This window comes from Symphalangus syndactylus, chromosome 7, assembly GCF_028878055.3.
Source record: "Symphalangus syndactylus isolate Jambi chromosome 7, NHGRI_mSymSyn1-v2.1_pri, whole genome shotgun sequence".
NCBI lineage: Eukaryota > Metazoa > Chordata > Mammalia > Primates > Hylobatidae > Symphalangus > Symphalangus syndactylus.
In genome coordinates, this window is record NC_072429.2 from 114,300,640 (window position 1) to 114,324,507 (window position 23,868).

A 23,868-nucleotide genomic window follows, 5' to 3' on the forward strand; every position below is an offset into this window, starting at 1 on the left:
TGTTTTTTTTTTGTCTTTGTAACACACATAAGCCACCTCAGATTCAAAGGTGTCAAGACTCCATGTGGAGCAGGGGTAGTTACCCAGGAGTATAAATACACTAAGAAATACAAAGCCATAGCATCAGGACAATACCACATCCCTGTCATTCAACAACTTCCCCTTACAAGAGGGTGCTGATCACAGACTTTTTACTGTAATGGAGCCAAGAAGAGACAGTTACTTAAACTAATAGAGTTCTTTTTTTAACAAGAGACTGCAGATATCGCTACAGAAAGAATACCAGTTGAATGTTTCCTGAATTATTACTAAAAACATTTGTTTAAATGTCTCATATATGAAGGTGATGGCCTTATCTCTGACAATGAATTAGGGCCTAAGGAGAAAGCAAATTGGAACAATGTTAACTGTTAAAAAGCCATTTAGTCTTTGAAATACTTTTATAATACTACCTTGGAAGATACAGCAACTCAAATCTTGTTCACCCACCAGATAAGAAACAAAGTAGAGGGAGCCTCAGCTCTTAGGGCCAGGCTGCCTGGACTGAAATCCTGACTCTGCTACTTGCTACCTGTTGTAGCCTAGGCAATTTATTATACTTTCCTGAGACCCAGTTCTCTCCATTGTATAAAATAAAGATAACAGCAGTTTCTATCTCAAGTGAAGACAATATACAGCAGACTGCTCAACCAGTGTAAACCAGGATCAGCATTTTAAGGCAGCCCCAACGGAAGACGAACCTCTTGGAAGGCAGCCTTTCCCTGGTCAACCTAGCTCACCTATGGCCTGTGGTTGCGCTCACTTTTACTTAGTAATCAGTGCTTAGCTGCGCATTTACCCAGTCAGTTATTACTACACGCAGCTCATTTCTATGCAAACCGTGTCCAGCCTTTGGGCAAAGTTTGCATGCCCTCTGCTCCCTGATGTTCACAAGTGAAAACACTAAGCCCAACACATTTAATGATGTCCTCCTTCCCATCATTAAAGGGCACCACGCAGCTTTAGCAGCCAGGAAACTAGCCCAGCACACATGCTGTGCAGCTGGCAATAGACGCATCTTCAACAGCATCCACTCCTACATACAGTCTGATAAGGAACATTTTAATGGAGCCAAAACATCCATTTCCTTCCTCTATTTCTGCATTTAGCAAACAGGAGAGCTGGACAATCATATCAGGGATTATGAAATGGCCACTAGGGCTACCAGAACAGCAGGTCTAAATTTCGCCTACTCACTTTCAACCAAAAGTATGTACCCTTTCAGTTGTGGAAAAGTACAGAGAATTTTAAAAACCCCTAGTTATTAATTAGCATGTACTCTACAGTGAAACTGTTTCTACTGTCACTTAATTTGCAAAATCCAAGCAGATATTACTTTTAAAAATCCAACTGTCTCTTTCAAAGGATTTGTAAAGTTGCTTACAGACATAAGGTGACATCAGAAAAGCATGCTGGTATAATGCAATTAGCTGAGGTTTCTAGGAAGCTTTGGAATGTTTTGTTTTTAAAGAAGGCACAGATAAGTGGAAGTCCTGCAAGTAATGAACTGTCCTAGAAGCAAAGAAATTCATTAAATAGATCTCCTTGATTTCTCCTTCATGGTCCCATGTCCATACAGATTGGGAATGGACAATAATAGCAGGGCTTAATTTTCCAGAGCTGTTTAAAGTAATATTTAGGTGCTTAACAGAGTTAAATGTTAAATCAAAGGGACTTCCCAATTCTCAGATAAAATAATTTTTTTAAGTTAAAAAAAAAGTTCTTAAACTTCAAAATTGTTCCCAGGCTTTTAAGATGAAATTAAAAGTGATTAGTAAAAATCAAACATTCAAAGAAATCTCAGAGGCATTGTTGTTCCAACATGAAAAACGTCTCAGCAGCTATTATTCAGTTATCACTTGATTGGCTATCACTGAGGGAAACATGAATATTAAAAATATTTGAGCAAAGAGGAATCCAATATCCTCTTGCTGCCATAAACCTGGGCATCTCAAAGCAACATTACCTATGGTTGTGCTCAGCTCCTAACCCTACTCATCAATATTCATGTTAGATCTCCTGACTCTAAATCACCCTTGCCCCCTCAGCATGCAAGCATTGGACCCACTTACAGGTAACTTTCATCCTGAAGCCAAGACATAAGCCATTGTCCTCAAACATCACAACACAACCTTTGGGCCTGAGAATATTCAAAACATGGACATTAAAAAGGCGCATTTCTGACTCATGACCTTAGAGCCTAACACTGTTATCCTCAATTAAGGACACATCATTTATCATCTTGCATCTCTGATTAGTTCATAGTGTCTCACATATAACATCAGTAAAGTACAAGGCTGCCTGTGTTCTCCTTTTTTTATACTTTTCAAATGAATTCAGGCTTCCCCTTTGCCTTAGTTTCACTGACACTGTCCCACTTCGCTAAATGACATTAATCGATAAAAGGCAGGATTTGAAAGCACACTGCAAAATACAACATACTACGTTACAACCAGTGGTATCCTACCTTAGGAACGATACATTAGGGCAGACATCAAGAAACATCTACAACTTATGCAATACCAGATAATCTTTATTTTCCTCTGAAACCTGACAAACCAATTTCACAATTTTCTCAGTACCTGAAAGTCTGTGTTGCCAGCCAAAATGTTCTTCCCCTATGTTCCTATTTAATGCAACACTTTTGAGAACTACTGCATCCAAGTCATTTGTATAGGGAACAAAAATGAATTACGTATGCTCTCACTCTCCTCAGGTTCGTGATGCCCGGTAGCTTCTGGTATGAGCTATGCTAAAGCCGCACATAAATGGCAGCACAAGGCGGGGATGTTTTAACCTAAATGAGCGAAGGTAGAAAGTTTCAGGAAGAAAAATGCAGAAGTGAACATGCCGAGGAACAGATAGAATCCCTGTAGTTAAGGTTGCGTAGATGGCATTTCATAAAGAGGGAAGAATATGAACAAAAGTGGGTGTGAGAATGTTCTAGGACTAGAAAGCACTATAGTAAGGATAGACACATGATGTAGTACAGATAGAACTGGTAAATTGGGGGCAAACTGAAGGGTCCTGAATGCCAAATTAATGATGATAAACAAGTTTAAAAGCAAGTACTTATGGAGGCTGAAGGCCACTGATATTGGAACTCAGAACCAAGTTAGGTCTAGAGGTGAAGGCTCAGAAGTTATTTCATTTGGGTAAAAAGCTAAAAGCATAAAACCCTCCAAGAAAAGTGCATAGATTAAGAGAACATTCAATGACAGACTAGAACAAGTGTGGCAGAGATGCAGTGCCTAGAAGTCAAGCCAGAAGAGATACCCAAGAGAATGGCTGGCAGCATCCAATTCATCTGAGAGAAGCAGTCAGATGGAAAGACCATTGGTGCTTGGCTTCCATGAGGCTACTGGCGACTTCAATACAGCAATGTCAACAAACAGAGGAGCCTTGGCAGATATCACTTAGTTGAGAAATGGAGATTCACATGAAATGAAACCCAGATTCGGGCATTCAATATTTTCTCCACTCTGAGGTTATTTTTATTTTTATGTCTGAGTAGGTTTCTCTTTTATCTGAAACAGAACAAACTCCTTACCGGACTTAAAAACATTCTAATTAATAAATCTCAACAAGCAACGTTTTGACTTTATGCCACGTCACCTGCAAGTTGAAATCCATCTGGAAATAAATAGAAAGTAGCCGTTTGTTTTGTTTTACCTTGTCTTGTTCTAAACTTTCAAAGGAGCCATATTCAATATTTGCTGTTACCTAAAATCCATCCCTTGCTTAAAACCTAATCTATCTCTCAGCTTCATTAGCCATGTATAAGCTACAGAATTGCATTTGGACTTTTCCTAGATTCCAAGAATGGTCCATAATCAATCTACAACTGGATTATAATCCAAATAGCCAGAAGATAATGCTATTTAACTAGCTTCTATAAAATACCCACGATAGTCTGTGTTCACAAATATGCCTCATGAGAACAAGTATAAAATAGTTTAAAGAATTTCTGAAAAGGAGTTTTCCAAAATAGGTGACTACATTAGCATAGTTGTGATTCAGGGGAATTAAAATACAGTTAAGTGTATACTGATTTATCAGGAAGGCAAATCCCTTAAGAGGTGGAAATAAACATTAAAATACAGCAACTCATCTTATTTAAACCTTATCTGGATATCACCTGTTATAAAAACCAACAAAAAACAGTGCTTTCTGATAAACAAAGCCCAGAATAAGAGCTATTTTGCCTTATTTTGATCAGCAATGCCAAGAGTACATGGAAAGGTTCCAATCTCTCAAAGTCAAAAGAAGAAAATGAGAAATTTTACATACAGGGGGAGAATTATGTAAAAAATAAATAACATTAACAAAATCGTTAAGAAAAACTAAGGATCATAAGCACTGATAGGGTTTCCTCTGGTTCTATAAGTTATACAAGGAATGATAAGTTATAATTCACAGTCTGGGTGAAAAATAAATTTTGCTATATAGAGATAATAGCCACAGGACAAGGAGGAAAAAAAACCGATGATTATGTAATAATAATGGAAGTTTTCAGCCTTTCTTCGTATAGTATGCTCACCACACTAAGAAAGAGATTTTACGTGGGATGATCGCATAATAGTCAAAATAGTTCCTTAACCCATCTTAAAATTGCGTTTTAATGTTAAAGATCATTCTATAGTTTTCTGATTTAATTGATTATAGCTGATGGAATGAGTAAGATTATTTTCCACCAGCAAACTGTTTCATTTAAAGGAATAACTATTTACAAGATATTTATAAAAGGCTTTTCACCTGAAAGAAACATTAAAGAAACAAAACAACGAAAAATAAAAAAAACACAAGGCTGCCTTCTGGCTAAGAGACAGAGAGGAAAATCCATGCAAATGAAAAGTACAATGTCTTCTTCACCCTGCAACTCAAGATGAACTGAACGGGGTTCAGATACAGACCCTGGACCAGCCCAGCGGTTTCCAGAGCCTGACACACCTCCTCCTCCACCTCCTCCAGCATTTCAAAGACACTTCTGGAGCTATGCTCTGAAAGAGCTTGGGGCCTGTCTTAGGTTCAACATGTTTCTGCATGGTATTTACCGCAATTCTTTAAAATCCAGGGGTGAAAATGACAATAGCATTGGGGTTGTAATGTGTGAATTTCACTTACGCAGGCATTCACCCTTTGGACTATACAATATAACTATAAGGTCTGAAAGATAAGAAACAAGGGATTTAAGTAAAATACCTCAGAAGTCTAAGAAGACAGAGAATTATTCCTATATTTCCACTCCAACAAAGTATGATTAAAATTAGCTTAACTATAATCAATAAACATAAATTGCATCCATATTGTACAGTGCATCCATATTGTACAGCCATGTAGTCATGGCTAAAAATGGAAAGTTGAGAAATTTTAAAAGAAAAATAGAGGCATTAAATGTATATTTTAAATTATTTTCACTACATTTGAAGTTGAAATTTATCATTCAAAACACAGGATTCATAAGGAAAGTATTTAAAACAAATGGTTCTTTTATTTTTCTTTCATTAGTTTTTTATAAATGCTGAGGAGTTTATGTAAAACATCACCTATGGTTTTTCCAGCCAGATTTTAATAACTAATTGCACATTTCAAGCCTAATCTCACAGATGCCGTCTACAGTTTTTCAACCTGCCAAGGGAACTATGACTGTTATGAATAAAGACACATCCATTTCATGGAAGATAAAAATACCCTTAATTCAAATGGACTATTTTTAAAAATACTACTCTCTATATAGATAAATGTTAAAGCTGCTTTAAGCTAAAGGGAAAAGTAATACAAACTGGCTTCTTATTAGTGACCATTTTCGTAAGCAGTTTTTCAGTACCAATTAGATTTTATCTAAATGAATCCAACATTACTATTGCTAAGGTGTCTGAAAAAAGCATTAAGCCTAGATTTTTCGCAGTAATTCTTTAACTTTCTGTGATAGCTTCTAAACATTTGATGCCCATATCTAAAGTATTGATAAAGAAATAATGTGAATATATCAACTGATTCATTATGATCATCAATTTCTCACTGCATCCTAATAAATGACATTTTAATTCTATTCTCATATCCATGTGCAAAAGGAAAAATAAAGATTAATGAATCTTAAACAGTGGGCAGATTTCCTCAGCAAACATCAAAATCACCTAGTCTTTTACATATGAATGAGGATGGTGAACAGACCCAAGTTCTAGTTCAGTCCTTTAACCAAGTAGGGGGAAGTCACTTTTATCTTCAGTTTTCTTGTTTCTAAAATAAGATCATGCTAGAATGGATAGTAGCTTAAGTCCCTTTTGTCACTCAGAATAAAACATGACCCAATGGTCACTTCGATATACCTGCAGTAAAGAAAAACAAAGAAGTAAAACCAAACTTGAATGGCAGATTTTAGACTGAGCAGCTGAAGAAAGTTCCACCATTGAAAAAAGAAGTGTCTCCTTGGCCAGTCTATTTCTCTGTAACAGAATGTTAGAAGAATCTTAAGCCTAAACCCGTATTTTCTCCTTTTGTGGGAAGCTGAACATTGTACACTTTGGCACAATGTGTCCAAAGCAGAATAGATGGGGGCCAGCTCTTATAGTGAAATCACAAAACTAAGAGAGTCATCTCAGAGACTACACCATTTACCCTACATCTGATTTCAGAGAGATGATTTCATCTATTCTTCCATTTATATGCTTTTGTACATGGTTTTATTAATGTAACCTAATGAAATAAAATGTACATTCTGTTAGCTCAGAAAGTCAGTTAATATATATGTACATGATCTTTTGTCAAAAAACATTTGATCAATTATTTTTACAATGGTGTTTATGAAAATAAACCCCCACCTTCTCCCACATTAGGAAAAGATGAAAAGAGCTATTGAACTTTTCATAATTTATCTGTACATAGAGGCTTTGAATTAAATCTAAAAACATCATCCTGCCTCTTCCATTGTATTTCAAGTGGGCAAATTTTTAAAATTACACTTTCAAAATAACACGTTAACAAGATTCAAAATCAGCATATTATCTGAATTACACAACACCGATGTGATTACATCGGACCAAACATTTTGGCAAAATGTTTGCCTGACATCACAGGAACCAAACAAGGGGATAGCTGGCTGAGATGTCCACATTTCTACCAGTGGAGACACCAAAATATTGTTAAATACACTCTACTAGCAATGGAAATAATGAGCTCTCTCAGAATCATCAATTCCACTTTCCAGGGACTAGCATGGGTAATGTATTAGAGATACTAAGTTTGCAATTTGGTATCTTAAATTTACTTAGGGCCTAATGCATTTATTCCTCTAATGAAAATGTTTTCTAATAGTATTCAAGATGTATGTGCAGAGCTGTTACTTTTTTACAGTAGCAGCTTATTTGTTTTTACACATAATTATAATTTAAGAATGCCGATCATCTCATGCAAAGCAGTCGAAAAACAAAAACAGCCGACAAAACCAGAGAAAGCTTTCTTTATTCTAAAATGTCGTTACATTAAAATATGTCAGATTAAAGTCTCCACTCTACATACAGATTTAATTTTAACCCTGTGTCTGGGCAGTATTTTAAATCTTCTTATCACTTTTGGAGAATTCCACAGAACTATCTTAAGCTAGTTTCAAACCTGGTAAAAGTTGTGAGTTCTTTTTTTTCTTTTTCCTCCCATAAAATTTTGAGATATAAAATGCATCATGTCTAAATGAGAAACAATTAAATGTCATATTATTTTACATCATTCATAATTTTCAACTAATCACAAAGAATACTATATGGTTTTCCAACATCACTGTTTTTTTGAAGTGAAAATGATTTATGAAAGAATTTCCCTCTAACTACTCCTTAGAAATGACCAAAATATCTTATCACAAAAAGGTGTGACAGGGAACTGAAATCACTGATCTCTCAATTTCTGATGCATCAAAACGTTTCTGAAAACTCAACACAAGAGAAAATAATACAAAATAAGTGCAAAATTCATTTGGGTTTTATAGGCAATAACAAGGTTTCTGGAATAAGAAAACCCTGAAAAGATAAAGTACTTCCTCTACTTTCTGATAAGCTTTAAAAGAAAAAAACTAAGTATTTCAAAATCAATGGACTTCAAGTAATCCAAGAGAATTTGGAAAACATTTCTCTAAAAACTAATCCAGAACACAAGGTGTCAGTTTGGAAATAATGGAAGCATATTTCGTTTTAAAAATCTGAAACTTTTTAAAGACAAAAATTCAAGTTAACATCCCAGTGATTAACTCTGGAACTGCTTAGCCAAAAATAACTTTCGGCACTTAAACATAAAACTGTCAGTTTCCTCTGCTTGGAGACAAAACATACAAAAAGCAAACATTCACTGTTATATTTTCCTAGACATGAAAGACAGAACTAACTTTCATATAAGGTGATCACTCTGAGTATTTCTACCTGATATAATATTAATGTCATAGCTCCCAAAAATCAGTTACAAATTCCAAACCTCAGAACTATCCTTAATAGATGGCTACTATTGTAGTTTGCGTTACTCCCTCAACTTGATGGAAATACAATCATTTATTGAACTACACTAGCTCAACTCATAAATACGTTAAGCAGCCTGTGACTGATGTTATTGAATTTATAAGCTACCGGAAACAAGTAAACTCCTTACTGTAGACCTCAAAGAGTTGATAACATGATACTTGGCATTGTACTTCTTGGGAATCTAAAACATACTGATGGTGAGAATCTTTTAAGTATTCTTCTGCCCTAAATCCAGAAAACATGACTTTCAAGCATCATCCATGGTCGAATGGTCAAATTCATATGTATAAACTTGGAATAGAGAGTTTGGTGGAAGTACTGCATAACTAAAATTGACTTTTTTTTTTTAAGCCAGAACTATGTCACAGTTGGTGCTTATAATTGTTTCAAAATTATACAACTTTATTTAATTCCATGCAATGCATTTCCACATAGAAATGGAATAGCAAACTCCTACTCGATAGCAAACAATAAAATAAAATAAAATCAAGTATGTAAGCTTTTTCCTCTTCTTAGACACTGTCCCCAGAATGGAAAAGTTATAAAGAATGGTAGGTAAAAATCCTGCAGCTTACACATTTTTCCACTGAGAAGGTAAATCCTTACTCCTCCAGAAACTAAAATATTAGACCCCAAACAGTGTGGGGGGAAGAGGGGTAGGAGGTTGAAAAAAAGAAAAAAATGATGATAAAGCAGGACAGAATAAGCCAGAGGACGCATGCTTGGTCTCAGCATAATTTTCTTTAGCATCCTAAAATCAACGACATCACGCAGCCCATGATCTCTGCTTACTCTTCTGAAAACCAGTCAGAGGATTTTCAAAAAGGAAGAAATCTAGTTGTGCTTCCAAATGCCAAATGAACTTACAGGACCTTCCACTCCTGAAGGAAAACAGCACAGTAGCGCACCAGAAGCTAGAGAATGCTTTTCGTCACGCAAAGCCGGAACTGATGAGTGTGACCCCAGTGGGGTTTATCTAAAATTCCCAAGTATAACAGGCAAAGAGGTCAAAGTTTTCTATGTCAGAGATATATAAATAAAGCCATATGCAGCAACCGTTCCTTATGTTATCATGGATTATACAGTATCCTAGTCCCCCTTCTGTTCAGATATATATACATCTCTCTTTTACAGAAGGAACTGAAAATGGGAAAAATTAAAAGGAGGGAAATCTGCTAATACTAATATCTACCCCCAGTTCTCCAGCTCTAATCATTATTGCTCTCATTTTTAAAATGTTGGTATTGCTAAGGACACACTGAATTGTTCAGGGAGTGAGAAGAATATGCATGTGCATAATTACGTGCTAACAGTGATATACTGAATTATTCTGGGAGTAAAAAGTACACAATGTACATAAATGTACACAAATACATGTAACACTAAATACAAATATGTGTAAACACTAAATGTACACAAATATGTGTAACATTGAATACAAATATGTATAACACTAAAAAGCTGAATGTTAGACACAGTGAAGGTGCAAGATTGTGTACACATATTTACACATAAAATGTGTACATTATTATTTTTACCAATGACCTAAAATCATCTTACTGGCAGCTTTCTTAAAGCTTATCAAAGTAAAAAGAAAAAGTAAAATATGTTATAAATAATTAGGGCATTCCTTCAAAAGCACAAGTTTTCTTAAAAACGGGACTTTAAAAATAGAATAAACAGTGATGGGATAGAGTAAAATAGTTTATTATAATTGAGGTTTAGATGACAGTGAGTTTCTTACAGTAATTTACCACATCATACATCCAAAGAATGTAATTCAAATGCATTATAAATACAAAGGAGAAACATCTCTTTAGTGTTTGTTTTTAAGTTACAGAAAATAGTATTTCATGTTTTTCAATCCTTGAATGTGTAACTACTTACACTGACTACTTGTAAATTATTTTCTAAAACTTTCCTAAGTTTGCAGGACTGAGGAGCAAATTTTGCAATAATCTTCTAAAAAGGTATACTTCCAATATTAATTTAAAGACAGCTTAACATCATTCGTATTTTTTAATTTATAATTTAAATATAATTACTAATATAAAAATTCAGCAGCCAAATACAGGTGAAACATATCATTTTAAAAGATCTCAAAGGTATATCAAAAAATAATTGATAAAGAATTATCAATCATACAACAAAGACATGAATATGTATTGAAAAATTTAGTAATATGGGCCTTGATTAAAATTAAGATACATATGACCTGTCTTAACTTGGCATCAAAAAGCAAAGCAAAAACAAATGCAAAACTTTCTTTTAGGAACTTTTATATGTTCAGAGCTACTTAAAAGTATTGAGAGAAAATGGGCTGATGTATTTACTTCCACATCTTGCAAAGCTAAAGATGATGTGCAGATAATGACATCACAAAGTAGGTACAAGTAGAATTTGGTTTTTAATTTGTTTTGTCTATCATGCTCTCATTTCAGAACCAAAATTACAATTAAATTAACCCTCAAATAGGTGTTGGGATGCATTAAGTAATTAAAATGGGCATTAAAAAGACTAAAGTCATTTAAAAAAATATGCAATATGTTAAAATTCCATGTAGTGCCTGTAATGTAAAAACATTCTATGCAAGTGAGACTATAGCTATCCTGCACGTACACGTACGCACTTATTTAATATGAAGCCACAAATTCATATATTCCACTTGTGCATAGCTCAGAGAGAAAAAGCTAACACTAGATTAGTAATGCTTGATCCCTTTGTACATGAAGTATATCATGTAATAGAGAAATTAGATTCCACAAACTAACTTCTGCCATATATTTTTACACTATTTATAAACGTATCTGATCTTCCATACGATATGTAGAGAAATTGAAATAGCAATTCACATTGTATTGTAGAATCTAATCAGGAAGCACATGTTATATTATTAATGTTTATTGATTTGTAAGCTTTATACATTCTGTCCAAATTCTACAGTAAAAACAGCTCTGAAATCCTTTTGATCTTTCTTTTTCTACAGCTAAGGTATTTTTAGTGTTTAAATAGCAGTTGATGTCTTATCTATTGTCTTATACAGTACTGGATTCATTCCTGGTTACTATAATATTCAATCTAACAACTAGTAATATTAATGCTTTTTTCAAGCTTGGGACATATATAGCAGATAATATAAACATGTTTACTATTATTTATGATACTATACTACTCACTATCCTGAATACAGAGTAATTAACAGATAAAGCTATTATGAATGCAAACAAGAGAACCATGCTCCCCTCAAAAAAGAAAAAAAGAAACGGAACATAAACTGTAAATACTTGTATATTTCCTTCTAACACTAGTATAGGAGACAAATAGCTAACAATAAATCATTTGTTTATTCATGTTAAATAAATTTAATACGTACATTAACTTCTGACTTACTTAAAAGTATATGGAATATTTTTCAGAGACTATTTTGACTGTGTCAATTACCCTAGATACCAAAGTTGTTGTATTGTGTTGCTTGATGAAATAGGACTTAGATCAACCCTCAAAACCAGTATTACAAGCCTGGCAAATAGCATCACATTTGGGTGACGCACAGAATCCATCACCCTAGGGAAAAACGCATTGGGTCATAGTACAGAGTCTTTACATGTTCCATATTATTTCTACATAACGTTTTGAGATGATAGAATTGTAAACTATAAAGTGGAAGCCCATAAAATGATATACTCACAAATAGTCCTGTCCCTTAACTGCTCCTCTCAACAGAAATGAGACTTTAAAAATGATCTGAGAAGCATTTCTTACAATACACTGAAAGGTGGCATTTTGATTTATCATTTTTTTCATTTAAAAAAAATTCCTTAGTAAATTCAGAACAGATATAAGTATTATGATAACAATTGATTCATTATGTTTAAACTCCATACTCATTTCAAACTTTTAGACTTCATAATGTAGGTCATGTTAACTCCTTAAAAGATTCACGTTTCAAGCACAGAGTTAATAGTTAGCATTCTAAATTCCACCATCAAGATGTGTCTAAATATTATCTGTCTACATACATTCTATATATAAAACACACCTATAATAGCATGCACATATACTGGCAATAATTCAAACATAGCAAAGCTATCGTGAGTACTTCAAACATTTGCAGGCAATTACATTGCTAGAACTCCTCTCATAGGTATCCTATGACAAGCTACTAAAAAATTACACAAATCAAAAAGTGTTACCTTTGTTCAAATAATACTGCTGTTCATTATACAACAGAAAATATCATCCTTAATCTCTCAGGAGCCAAGATAGTGGTGGATTCTTGGAGGAGAAGTAGTGCACAATGGTTTGAGGCAAAATCGAAACATATTGTTTAAGTAAACCTTAAGGGGAGGGGAGCATATGCGCAATTGATGGATTTTTTTTTTTTGGTATCATCTTCCACAAAACCTCCCACCAACCCCTCCCCACCAGTTACCAGTAAACAATCTGCTGATATTAAGGGACTGCAACTCTAAACACCTCCCTTTGCCTTATTTCCTTCTTGCTAAACTTTATTGCTTTTCCCTCAGTTTTGAAGTAACAAACAATATTCATTAAATAAAAATTAATTAACAGATGCAGCCATAACATGAAATGTATGTTTGAAAACTTTGTAATAAATAAAATGAATCTAGACTTACTCCAAGAAACTTTCACTATGCTGATGTGAACAACATATACATTAAGTTCCTAAAGTTTTTCCAAACAAATCTTTAACTAAAAGAGCCATGAGCAAAAAAGGAATGACTATGATTTGAACTAGAGTCTGTAACTCTCGCAAGAAAAACTGAGAAACATATCAAGTAAATCAAAACTGTCAAATTTATAAGCAGAGAACACTTCAATGCTCCAAATATGCGGAATGCTTTTTTGTAGCCATAAATGCCTTAAAGACTGTACTCTTCCTTGTGTGACACTTAATTTTCACTATATATATTATTCCTTAAATGTGCTCTAGGTAAAGAAGGAAAAAAAAAAATCTATCAGGAACAATTTGGGTTAAAAGCAAAGTCCACGACAAGTAACCGTAAGATTTAAAGCTCAGGAACAATTCACAAAAGAAAAGTCGAGACAGTACTTAGTTCTGACCCACCGAATGGGGTGGAGGGCCTTCCACTAAACCCAATCACTTCTGGGTGGAGTGTCTATTCCCAAGGAAAGGAACACTAGCACAAATCTTTTTGCTCCCTAAAAAGATTTTCCTACTTGCCAGCTTCTGAAGTTGCCCTGATGTCAATCAACATCACCAAGATGTCTCAACTGGAGAAAGTTCTGTTTGCCTGTGCAAAGTCAGAAAGAAAGAAATGACTATTTATAAAAAAAAAAAAAAAGGAAACTATAAATACTGTTTGATAAATAGGGTTAAAAAAATTATCATCTAAAATTGTAAGAAAAAAAGAGCTGCCTGTAGAAACGCACTGACCCTTAAAATTGATGTTTTCAATCTAAAAATGCATTTTTGTAAAGTTTCATCTACTTTCCTTCCTCTGAACATAAAAATGATTAATGTCACATTTAAACTTCCACATTTTAGGCTCTTGCTAACAGGTGTCACATTCTTTATATAAACATATTCTTTGACCTGTGGCCATTGATAACCTTAATTAATTAATCTCCATTGAAACAAAAACAAATGGATTTTTTTTCCAAATAAGAAAGAAATAATGCAACGCAAATACCCACTCTCCCCAAAACCCAAAAACTGTTTAAGTTACGGTAACCTGAAATGCACCAGCCATCACAAAGAGCAATTGGAGAAATCCAGCAGTGCTCAGCAGGAAAGATTTTTAATAACAGATTGAAAAACAAGAATAAAAATAACTGCATCAACAGAGCCTTTCTTCCTCAGGCCACAAGCCCGTTCTTACTTGAACTTTTTTTTTTTTTTTTTAATGGCATTTTGGCCACTAAAACCAATCCAGAACATTATTAAAAGTTAAAAGCTACCAATTACTTCTGTCTGTTCTTTTAAAGCAAAGTTTGGCATTACGTCAGTTGGTTTAAAGAAAACAAGAAAGAGAGAGAGAAAGAGTAGGAGAGAAAGTTTCCTGCTTGTATAAACTAAACCACCAGGGAAGGTGTCTAGCCACTTGTAAAGTATTTACTGCAGGTTTTTAAAAGCTAGAAACATTTTAAAAATTAAAAGTTTTTTGTTATTATTTTTAGTGAAACACACAAGAACGACAAGTGTATCCTTAATGTCTTCTTTGGGGTGTCTTAATGTTATGTTTGTATTTCAGTTATAGCTTGGAATCAGAAAATGATTTCAAATGATGCTCCAAATTTGAAGTACATAGATCATTTCACCTTTATTTTTGCTATTTGGATTTGTGCTCTTGGAAAAGGAAAAAAAAAAAAAATGTAGGATAGCAAAAAGTAGACCGCTACGATAATAGCTGCTATATGCTGCAGGGACCAGTGGAGTTTCTTCACCTAACTAATGCTTAACAATTCAAATGGTTTTCACCTGTAGATCCTACTGCAACTTCAGAGATTCCTGAAGGTCAAAGATCTCTTTCTAACCAAAGTCAAGTTCTACATTATTATGTCCATCAGAAAACCAAACTAAAGGCCAAATTCAGTTCTCAGGAATAGGAGAACCACTGAGCGCTGTGATAGCTCAAAAAGTGATCATAATAATAAAATTGAAGATATTATTTATAAAGGTCATATATAATTAATAAAATATTTTATACAAACAAATGACTTTGGCCCTACTTACATCGGAGGATAAATTTTAAAAAGTAGTTAATATCCTCTGCAGCACTGTTTGCTATTGAACAATGGTATAAAACAAGATTTGGTATTTTAGCTTATTTACTTTAATCCACTGGTTACAGCTTTTGGGAGACAAATTATTTTTAAAATTACACTAAAACAAACCTCTACGTAATTTTTTAATGTAAATAATTGCAAAGTATGTTAGTCTTCTCTATACATGACAAGCACTCTTAAACAATTAGATTAAATGTCTACTTGGCAAAGTCTAGAAGATCATCTTTATACTATATCTAAGGGAGACTCAAAAATTCCATAAATCATAACTATTATGGTAACAAAGAATTTACTTATTTCTGTATAATAACAAAAGATAAATGTCATTTTCACAGATAAGCCATCAAAGTAAAAGCAAGTCTATGTATGCTGTCATTAATTTCCCAAAACTTCAACAAATGGTAAATAAGGATGATAAATGAGTAAACAAGACCCAGAATTAGTTATCAATGGTATTAGCAGTTATCATCAGCAAAAGAGGGAGAAAAAGAAACCTATTACCTGAAAGCTTGACCTAGCAAGGATGAACAACAAAATACGAGCCCATAAAACTTGCCTGTTTTTATCAAATTGATTGTAACTTGTGAGCTGCAATATTTGGGACAGAACTGTCTGAGTTTATAGTTTTCTATGCCTGCTAAAAACAGATGCAGACTACCACACTAGCTGTCCTGCGGAAACTAAATTAAGGAAAGGCAAATACCAAGTGGAAAGTTGTCAGCCTGTTGAATGAATGGCTTCATTTTACACACCAGAGAAATCTTAATAAGAATATGTTTTAATGTGAGCCAGTCATTTTATTTTAAGTTCATCACTTATTACAAAAATAATCTTTCCCTTAAATCAATTATAGACACCTGCCCATAACTTAAAGTCTGTGTTGTTGTACACGTAATAGCACAGTGTTGTAACATTATCGTTGCTCTCAAAAGAAGAACTGAAGTTAAAATATAATTATTTTAAAATATTCATGTTATGAAAAATGTTTAAAGGTCAGTTATCAGTATTCCAATTTCAAATTTGAAATAAAGTTCTAGTTCAAAAACAATTTGCTGCAAGTCCTCTGGAAACTTTCAGTAATGTTTATTTACAACAAAGAAGGTAAGACAAGAGTTTATAAAAATCTACACTCTTTGACTGCTTTCTTAATAAAAATGTACAGATCATTAATCACATATTGTGGGTTGTATATCTGTACACACATACACATATACATCTAGCAATAGTAGTGACAACAGAACCGTCACTGAATCGTAAAAGCTGCTTTTCTACAGATGCATGCATTTCCCTGTTTTAAAGGTCTTCCTTATGAATGAAGATTTCCTTATAGGAAGAGACCTATATGATGTAAATCAGAATAAACTCAGGAGTGGTAGGTGACTTAAATAATACTGAAAACATGGTAGTAGTATGTGTAACTTATTTCAGATTAGCACACTGATTCCGATCCTAAACTGGTTTTCAAACACGTATGCAGAAAATTTTATAAAATCATTTAAAATATTAGTCATCGAAATGCTAAGTTCTAAATTCAGCTCAGACTTCACAGCTATTATGACATTTTTCTCCTTACCTTTAATGTTACCTTTAAGAGACAAAGGACAAAACCTAAATAGTAGCACAGACCCTTACAGCATCTAGAATTCAAAGGAGTGACAAACTTTGTTAGTAACTTGCTACTTTCCACCACTTATTTGAAAAGTGTTAGACTTAGGTATTATGTATGGAAAAGCAGTCTACACATATATATCCTAACATATAACATACATATCAGGAAGCCATAAACATCAGCTCGCCAGTGGTAAATACTTTGCCAACAGAGTACTAATGAAGCTTCAGAAGGCCTCACATTCAGAGAAATCAAGTTATAATGTTGGCATTAAGACTCTTTGCCCCTCAGGAGTTTTATTTTCATATTATTAACATCCAGAAATAATCATCAAATTTAGCATGTTACTAGCCCTGTATATTAAACTGAATCTAGTGATGTTTTTATCCAAAGGTGTAGCTTTAAAAGGAAGTTATGAAATCCAAGGAGAGAGAAACTCTAAGAATATGTTTGACTTGTTAAGATTAAGCACATCATTAATAAACTTTCACTTAAAGGTAAAAAAAAAAAAAAATCCTCAAAATGTTGGTATCATTTCCAGACTGTCCTGTCAGCATCATAACTTACAGGAAACGCTTCATCTTCCCATACAAACCCTGTATTTATTCACAACCCTGGCATACTTGGGGAAAGAAAAAAAAAGCCCACACGATTTTAGATCCTGTTTGCTTTTATACGTTAACTGGTGGAATATCTGAGAGAGCCTTCTAAGCAAATGAGCGGCATGTAAAACTTCACAACAGTGAGTTCAGAAACTTTCATTCTCATTTTGTCCACGTCAAGAACTGGCTGCCCGCATGACTTTCCTTTGCTGTCCCTTGCATTTTTAACTCTGGCAGCCTTTTCTAAATGATCAACTTTTTCTAAAACCAGCAGGAAAGTAACACGATGCCAGCAAGATCCATAGGTTTTAGCTTCAGAGCTGGAGGACTTTGAAGAATTGTTGGAAGGTTCCTATTTTATTTTTGCTTTGAACAATCAAGTTTTAGCCAACAACCAGGCCCAGAGTTATCATTTCTTTGTAATTTTGTCTCGGGCCCTATCTGTATTTTTCTTTTGTACTTATTATCTCTCCCAGACCCTTTCCTGTTCACCTGGTGTGTTTACAAAAGTTCAATGAATCTACAAAAGTTCAATGAATAGGCCTAACTTGTCTCAGATTTAACTCCTCCGCTGAGCTTCTCACTTCACTTACCTCGCTTAAACTCTAGCCGTAATTTTCCAAAATGGGATAAGAATGAATATTCTATCATAATTTAGATTCATCATTAAGATCCATGGCTTACTCAAAAACCTTTCAAAGCATCAAATATGAGGCCTAAAAAGATAGAGAGAAGTAAAGCCGGTCCTAAAATTTAGTAAGTCCGAGATTCCCTCTGAAACCCACCAGTCCTTCTCACCCTCTAACTTAAATTGCTTTAGAGTCCTGGGGCCGTAAAACAGTTACTGACTTCCCTGGGGAAAGGGGGAAACACTACCATCTCAGACAGGTACTAACGAAAAAGCTTTCCCAGCCACAAAAACAGCTTTGCACTTCAAACAGCTCCCACCGCCGCCTCACCCTCAAATTATTCATGGGGTCCTATAATCCTGGAGTTATTTGGAGGGACGGCGATGTTTGCCTTGGCCTTTCAAAGATGCGTTTCTCTAGATCCCAAACAGGAACTAGACAGAAGGCAAAGCGTCTGTCCGCCTAGATGTCCCACCGCTGTCAGGCATTTAATCACCGGCCAGTGTCCCCTGACCCGCGCGACACATGGCGCATCAACCGCATCGCAGAGGAAGTCTGCCCCTTCCTCAGCCCCTACGGAAGCGCCCGGGCTGCAAGGCCCTGCCACATGGTACGGACAGGGCACAGACCCCTCGGCCAAGCTGTCCTGAGCCGCTCTGAGGCGGGTGCACCAAGGGATGCGACACCCGCCTTCTCCAGAGCCCAGCTGGGCCTTTAAGGGAAAAAAGTTTGAAGCCTGCCTTTTGCAAATTCTTCAAAGCCAAAGGCAGTCCTGTGCTGTTTTCCCACTTTGGGGACCATACGGAGGCCCCTCTCTGAGACCCTCCCGACCCTCCCGAGTTCGCCCAACTTACTACTCTGCATGCTGGTGCCTAGTCTGCGCCCCGCTTGTCACGAGCCCCCAGAAAACTTGCAGTGGCGGCGGCGGCGGCGGCCCCTCGGGTCCAACCACCTCCAGCTCCTCCGCTGCGCCCGGTAGGAGAGAATTAAAATCAGCCAGAAAGAGACAGCGAGGGGGAGTGGGGCTGCGAGGGGGAGGGGGCACCGGCCTGAAACTTCTTTTTTTGGCAAATGGGGATTTGTTTTTCCTCCTCCCCGGCGGCTGAACTTGACCCTGCTGACTCCAGGGGCTACTGCAGTTTGAAGTCGCTGGTTTCCAAAGCTCAGATGCCTCAGACCCACCAAAAGGAGGAGAGGAAGGGGGGAAAAGGGAGCAGAAGAGAAGAAAGAAAGAAAGAAATCACACGCTCAAAAAGGAAGAAAGAAAATGCATGTGAAACCCGAGAAGCCTGCGCTTGGCTTTCTGCACACTCTCCCTCTGCTTTTTTTTTTTTTTTTTCAAAGAAAGTCACTTTTAATTCCCAGGGCTCCCCGCTCGTGATCGCCCACATTTTGCGCACACACGAGCGGGCGCTGCACTCGAGTCGCGGCGCCCCGGGCCCGGCCGAGGGGAGCCCGCGCCCCCCGCGCCCCCCGCGGCCCCCGGCCCCGCGGCCCGCCCGGGCCTCCCCTCCTTACCTGTTGATTAATCGTCAAGAACACCCTCGGCAGCCCGAAAGATGGTGGCGCGGCGGCCAAAGCCATGAACCGTCTTCTGTTGTTTGCAGAGTTGATCTTGGATTATTGCGGGGGGGAGAGAAAAAGGTCTTTCCTGCCTCCCCCCCTTTCCCTCCCCCACCCTTATTAAAAAAGAGAGAGAGAGAGAGAAAGAGAGAGAGAAAGAGAAAGGAAATAGAGCAAGGATGTGCCCGGTGCCGGGTGGGAGAGGGGAGGGGGTGTTGTTTTTTGTTTAAAAAAAAAAAAAAGAAATAGGAAGGCGAGAGAGCAATCGAGAGGACGCGAGGTCTGGAGAAACCAGCAGCACCAAAAAAGAGGACGCTAGAGATTGCAGTGAGATCGGGTCTTTATCAGAAATGTTATCGCTTGTCAGGACCTCAGTCTCCGCGCATTACGTCAGTTTCAAGACACCAACACTATTAATATCAAAGGAGCCTTCGCGGAGGAAAGCGCCACCCCAGACCGAGCTCCCTTAAAGAGACAGCGCGCGTCCCCGCGCCGCCGCCGCCGCCCCGCCCGGCTCCGAGCACCCGCCGCCGCCGCCCGCCGGGACCGGCCCCGGCCGCGGGTAGCCGGCTGCGCGAGAACTTCGCCCGAGTCGGAGCGCCGCAAATGAGAGCGGCGCGGTACAGGGACCCGGCTACCTTCCCGCCCCGCCTCTCCCCCCTCCTCCCTCCCCCACCTCCCGTCTGTGAACGTGCGGGCTGGAAAAGGAGGAAAAATCCGAACGCGTTAGGAATAATCTGATAAAGACGAGGACTTACCTTGGGGGAGTGGGGGGCAGGTGGGGGGCAGTGCGTGGCCGCCAAACCGACGTTCCCCAGACACTCAGAGATGCTAACAGAAACAATCTGAAGAACTCTCAAAGTCCTTTTACCTTTTCTGTTGTTACTTTCCCTTCTCTCTCCCAATTAAACGACGCAGGATGTGTGTGTGCGTGTGCGCCCCCTCCCCCGCCCTTTATCTGTGGCAAGAAGTCTTAGGACACCTAGTTGGTGATCAGGATTCCCCACGCTTTTCATGGCAAGAAGGCTTGAGGAGAACAACTTGAACTCTATCCTGAGTTGGAGAAGTGCGGACTGAGGTTGCTATGGTTTTCTGAGCTAAAGAGAAGCCAGAAACTCAATGGGTGCTTTAAGGGGGTACCACAAAACAGACAAACTGGTAACATTATTCAAATGCTGCAAGATTAATACATGCAGTTTGGGGTTTTAGTAGCAGATAAGGAATTCTGAATTAAGCGTGACATTCTTTTTTACCTACTTTACATTTCCATATACTCTCATTATTAAGAGAAATTGCCTCAACATAAAGTTCACTGGATTGAGCTTTTTTTTTTTTTGACTTCTAAAGATCAACAATGCATAAAACATTACCATGACAGGATTCAAAGTATAGTAGGTGTTAAAAACAAAGTAAACATTTCTTGGGCGTTTGGACTTCATTTTCTTCAGTTGGGTGACTTTAAGTGGCATGTTTTTCCTCTGGTGAAAGTCAGTTTAAAGTAATTTTGTGCTAAAAGGAGAAACATCTTTCCTTTTCCAAACTACAAAATGATTAAAATTAGAATCTTAGGTACAATCATGAATCTGAGAGACGAAGATGAAGTAATTTCCTCCAAAATATTTTTCACTAAATGATTCTTGCATCTTTTTAGAGAAAAGATGGGTATATTTTCCAAACATACTATTATCAGAAGTGAAAAAGCTAATCATTTTAAAAAATTAAAACTGAAGTAGGTGCTTCTAGAACCTTACTCCTTTTTCTCTGTGGTCTTTATTTAATATACCTAGTCAAGCAGATATGTGATTTTTTTTTGTAGCACGTTTATTCCAGAAGTATTTTGGTACCATTTCCCATACACTCTTTATGAGTAGAAAAGCAATAATTCTTTTGCAATAGAGAAACTAGTCAGGTGAAAAAGTAGTCAAAATACAGTTTCACAATGAGGCAAACAATATATTCCCTAAAGGAGAGAGAAGACAATGAACCTCATATGCCTGGAGTTATTCATATGTTATCATCCATTTAAATTAATTTGAGAACAGAGTTAGATTTATATATAGTACTGCATGCCGGGAAAATTAATATCAAAATCTTCAGTAAATCTCATAGTCAGCTACTAATGACCACCTGCATATTTCCACACTGGAGTCATTTAATACTGTCCACCACCAATTTCCACTGTAAAATGTATTCATATATGAAATATAGACCTTTTATTTTCTTTTTTTAAGCCATAAATTAACTTGCCGACTTTTATGGAAACATGCACGGCACAGTGAGAAGCATTTTTATTAAAGGAAAAAAATAAGGATCTGAGTGAAACATTCTTGAGCCATGACTAACTAAAAATATTAAATCAATTTTGAAATATGTATTCGAATAGTAAGACTGTATCGAAAGAGTTAATACCACCTAAAACTGCTGAAGCTGGTATCTAACTGATAAAATCTGAGGCTATAGCATCTTAGCAAAGTTAAATAGTACAATTTATCACAAGGATTAGGCCCCTAATCTCCCTCTGCTCCCCAAGATTTAAATGACATTTTAAAAGGGGAAGTGATCTTCCTCTCCATCACCCACAAATCTAAGGCAATCATCAAGACTGTAAATTTATTCACATGAAACAATCATTGATTAAATTGGCTCAAAAAAAAATGAAATTACATGCTTTTGCAAGCACAAAGCCCTTGAGATGGCTGGTGTTTTTCCACCTGTAATAATACAAAATTTGACCATTAAGTGTACCCAAAATTACATATTATATGAAAAGTTAAAGCCAAAGGTCTGAGGGTGAATTATGTCTTTTAATTGAAAGGATAAAGTTACACTTCAGGTACTGAAGCCAACAAATTCATGGTCACTTAAAAATTTAATGAATGAAGTTTCACGGACTCAATCTTGCTGAAGTTTGCCTGAGAAATGAAGAATCTCTTCATGTTACTTTTTGTATTTCAAGTTAGAGTAGAGCAGATCAAACTGCTGTCTGTATCAATTCATTTACATTAACCACAAAGAATCTGTAGAGAACTTAATAAAAGCACAAATATTTTTGTAAACTTTTTCAAGCAAATTACTTATTTATTTATGAAATAATTTATGAAGAAAATTTTTACCTCATGCTTTAGATATATCACATGTGCTCTTGATTGACACAATATGTTTAAGCTCAAAGACCCTCATAGCATTTTTTAATTCTAGTAGGAATATTTCAAAACAACCAACTAATACATGAGGTCATAATTGTTTGACAGTTGTTTTTAATATATAAAATAAGTTACGTATATTGTTTTCCTTGAAATGTTTGTTGATTTGTTTTTCTAGTCCTGACATTTGCATGGCAGAAACTGAATTAGGGGAAATATTAAAGATTTATTTACATTTAATACCTTCTGCTATCAAACATATGCAAAACTCTTAAAACCATTCTCTTATTTGCAACGCATTTCAGAACAATGGAGACTGGATGTTAAAAAGACAACTTGTGCTTTTATAGGACACACCAGAAAATAAAGATATTAAGAGAAAGAAAAAAGCAAACAAAAGAAGCACATTTTAATTACAATAATTTCTTTATAATCTTTCATAATTCTTTGAATTATGGAATCTTCTCTCATGACTGTAGCACTGATGAAACAGTTCCTCAAGCTGTATTATTAATGCATATTATTTATCAAAATGACATAATATAATATACTTTTTCTGTTTTATTATTTAAACATTCTTTTCCCCCCTTTTCTTGTAGTTTATTCAGCAGAGATACAAAGAGGGATTAGTAGTTAAGCACAAGCATACTTGTTTTACATTTTCAACCTTTTAGCACACTACTTACTTACAGTTCCAGTGCCTGTAATCACAATGATTTTACCTGATGGAACACGTATTTCAGAAATGTAATCCAACTGTTTACCCTAACACGTCATAAATTGCTATTCCTTTTAGAAACCTCAAAGATTGACAACCCTTGGTCCTAAATGCCGACTGCTTTAACACATACTATCAAGAAAACATTTATGTATTGTTTGCTTTCAAGTTAGTCCTACCCCATGTGAAATGGAAGACTCTTTACCTTCCATCATATCAAAAGCAATTATTGAAATACTCTGCCTTCCTTCATGGTAAGACCTGAAGGAACAGAGGCATTATCAGAGATGAAC

General features: G+C 36.1%; 1 protein-coding gene across 6 annotated transcripts in view; it reads right to left on the reverse strand.

Moving 5' to 3' along the window:
• Positions 1-20,174, reverse strand: part of TRPS1 (transcriptional repressor GATA binding 1) — a 261,204-nt gene extending 241,030 nt beyond the window's left edge. For 2 of the 6 annotated variants that reach the window (XM_055287093.2, XM_055287090.2), the window contains exon 1: positions 19,670-20,173. Coding sequence is in view for 1 of the 6 variants with exons in the window: in XM_055287092.2 (XP_055143067.1) it covers positions 19,006-19,015 (10 nt within the window). In the remaining 5 variants the exon portion in view is untranslated. Of the gene's footprint in view, positions 1-18,115; positions 18,127-19,005; positions 19,584-19,669 lie in introns of those variants that run through there. The other 4 variants (XM_055287092.2, XM_063643513.1, XM_055287091.2 and 1 more) reach the window with 3 other exon arrangements.
• Between the last annotated feature and the right edge of the window lie 3,694 nt (positions 20,175-23,868).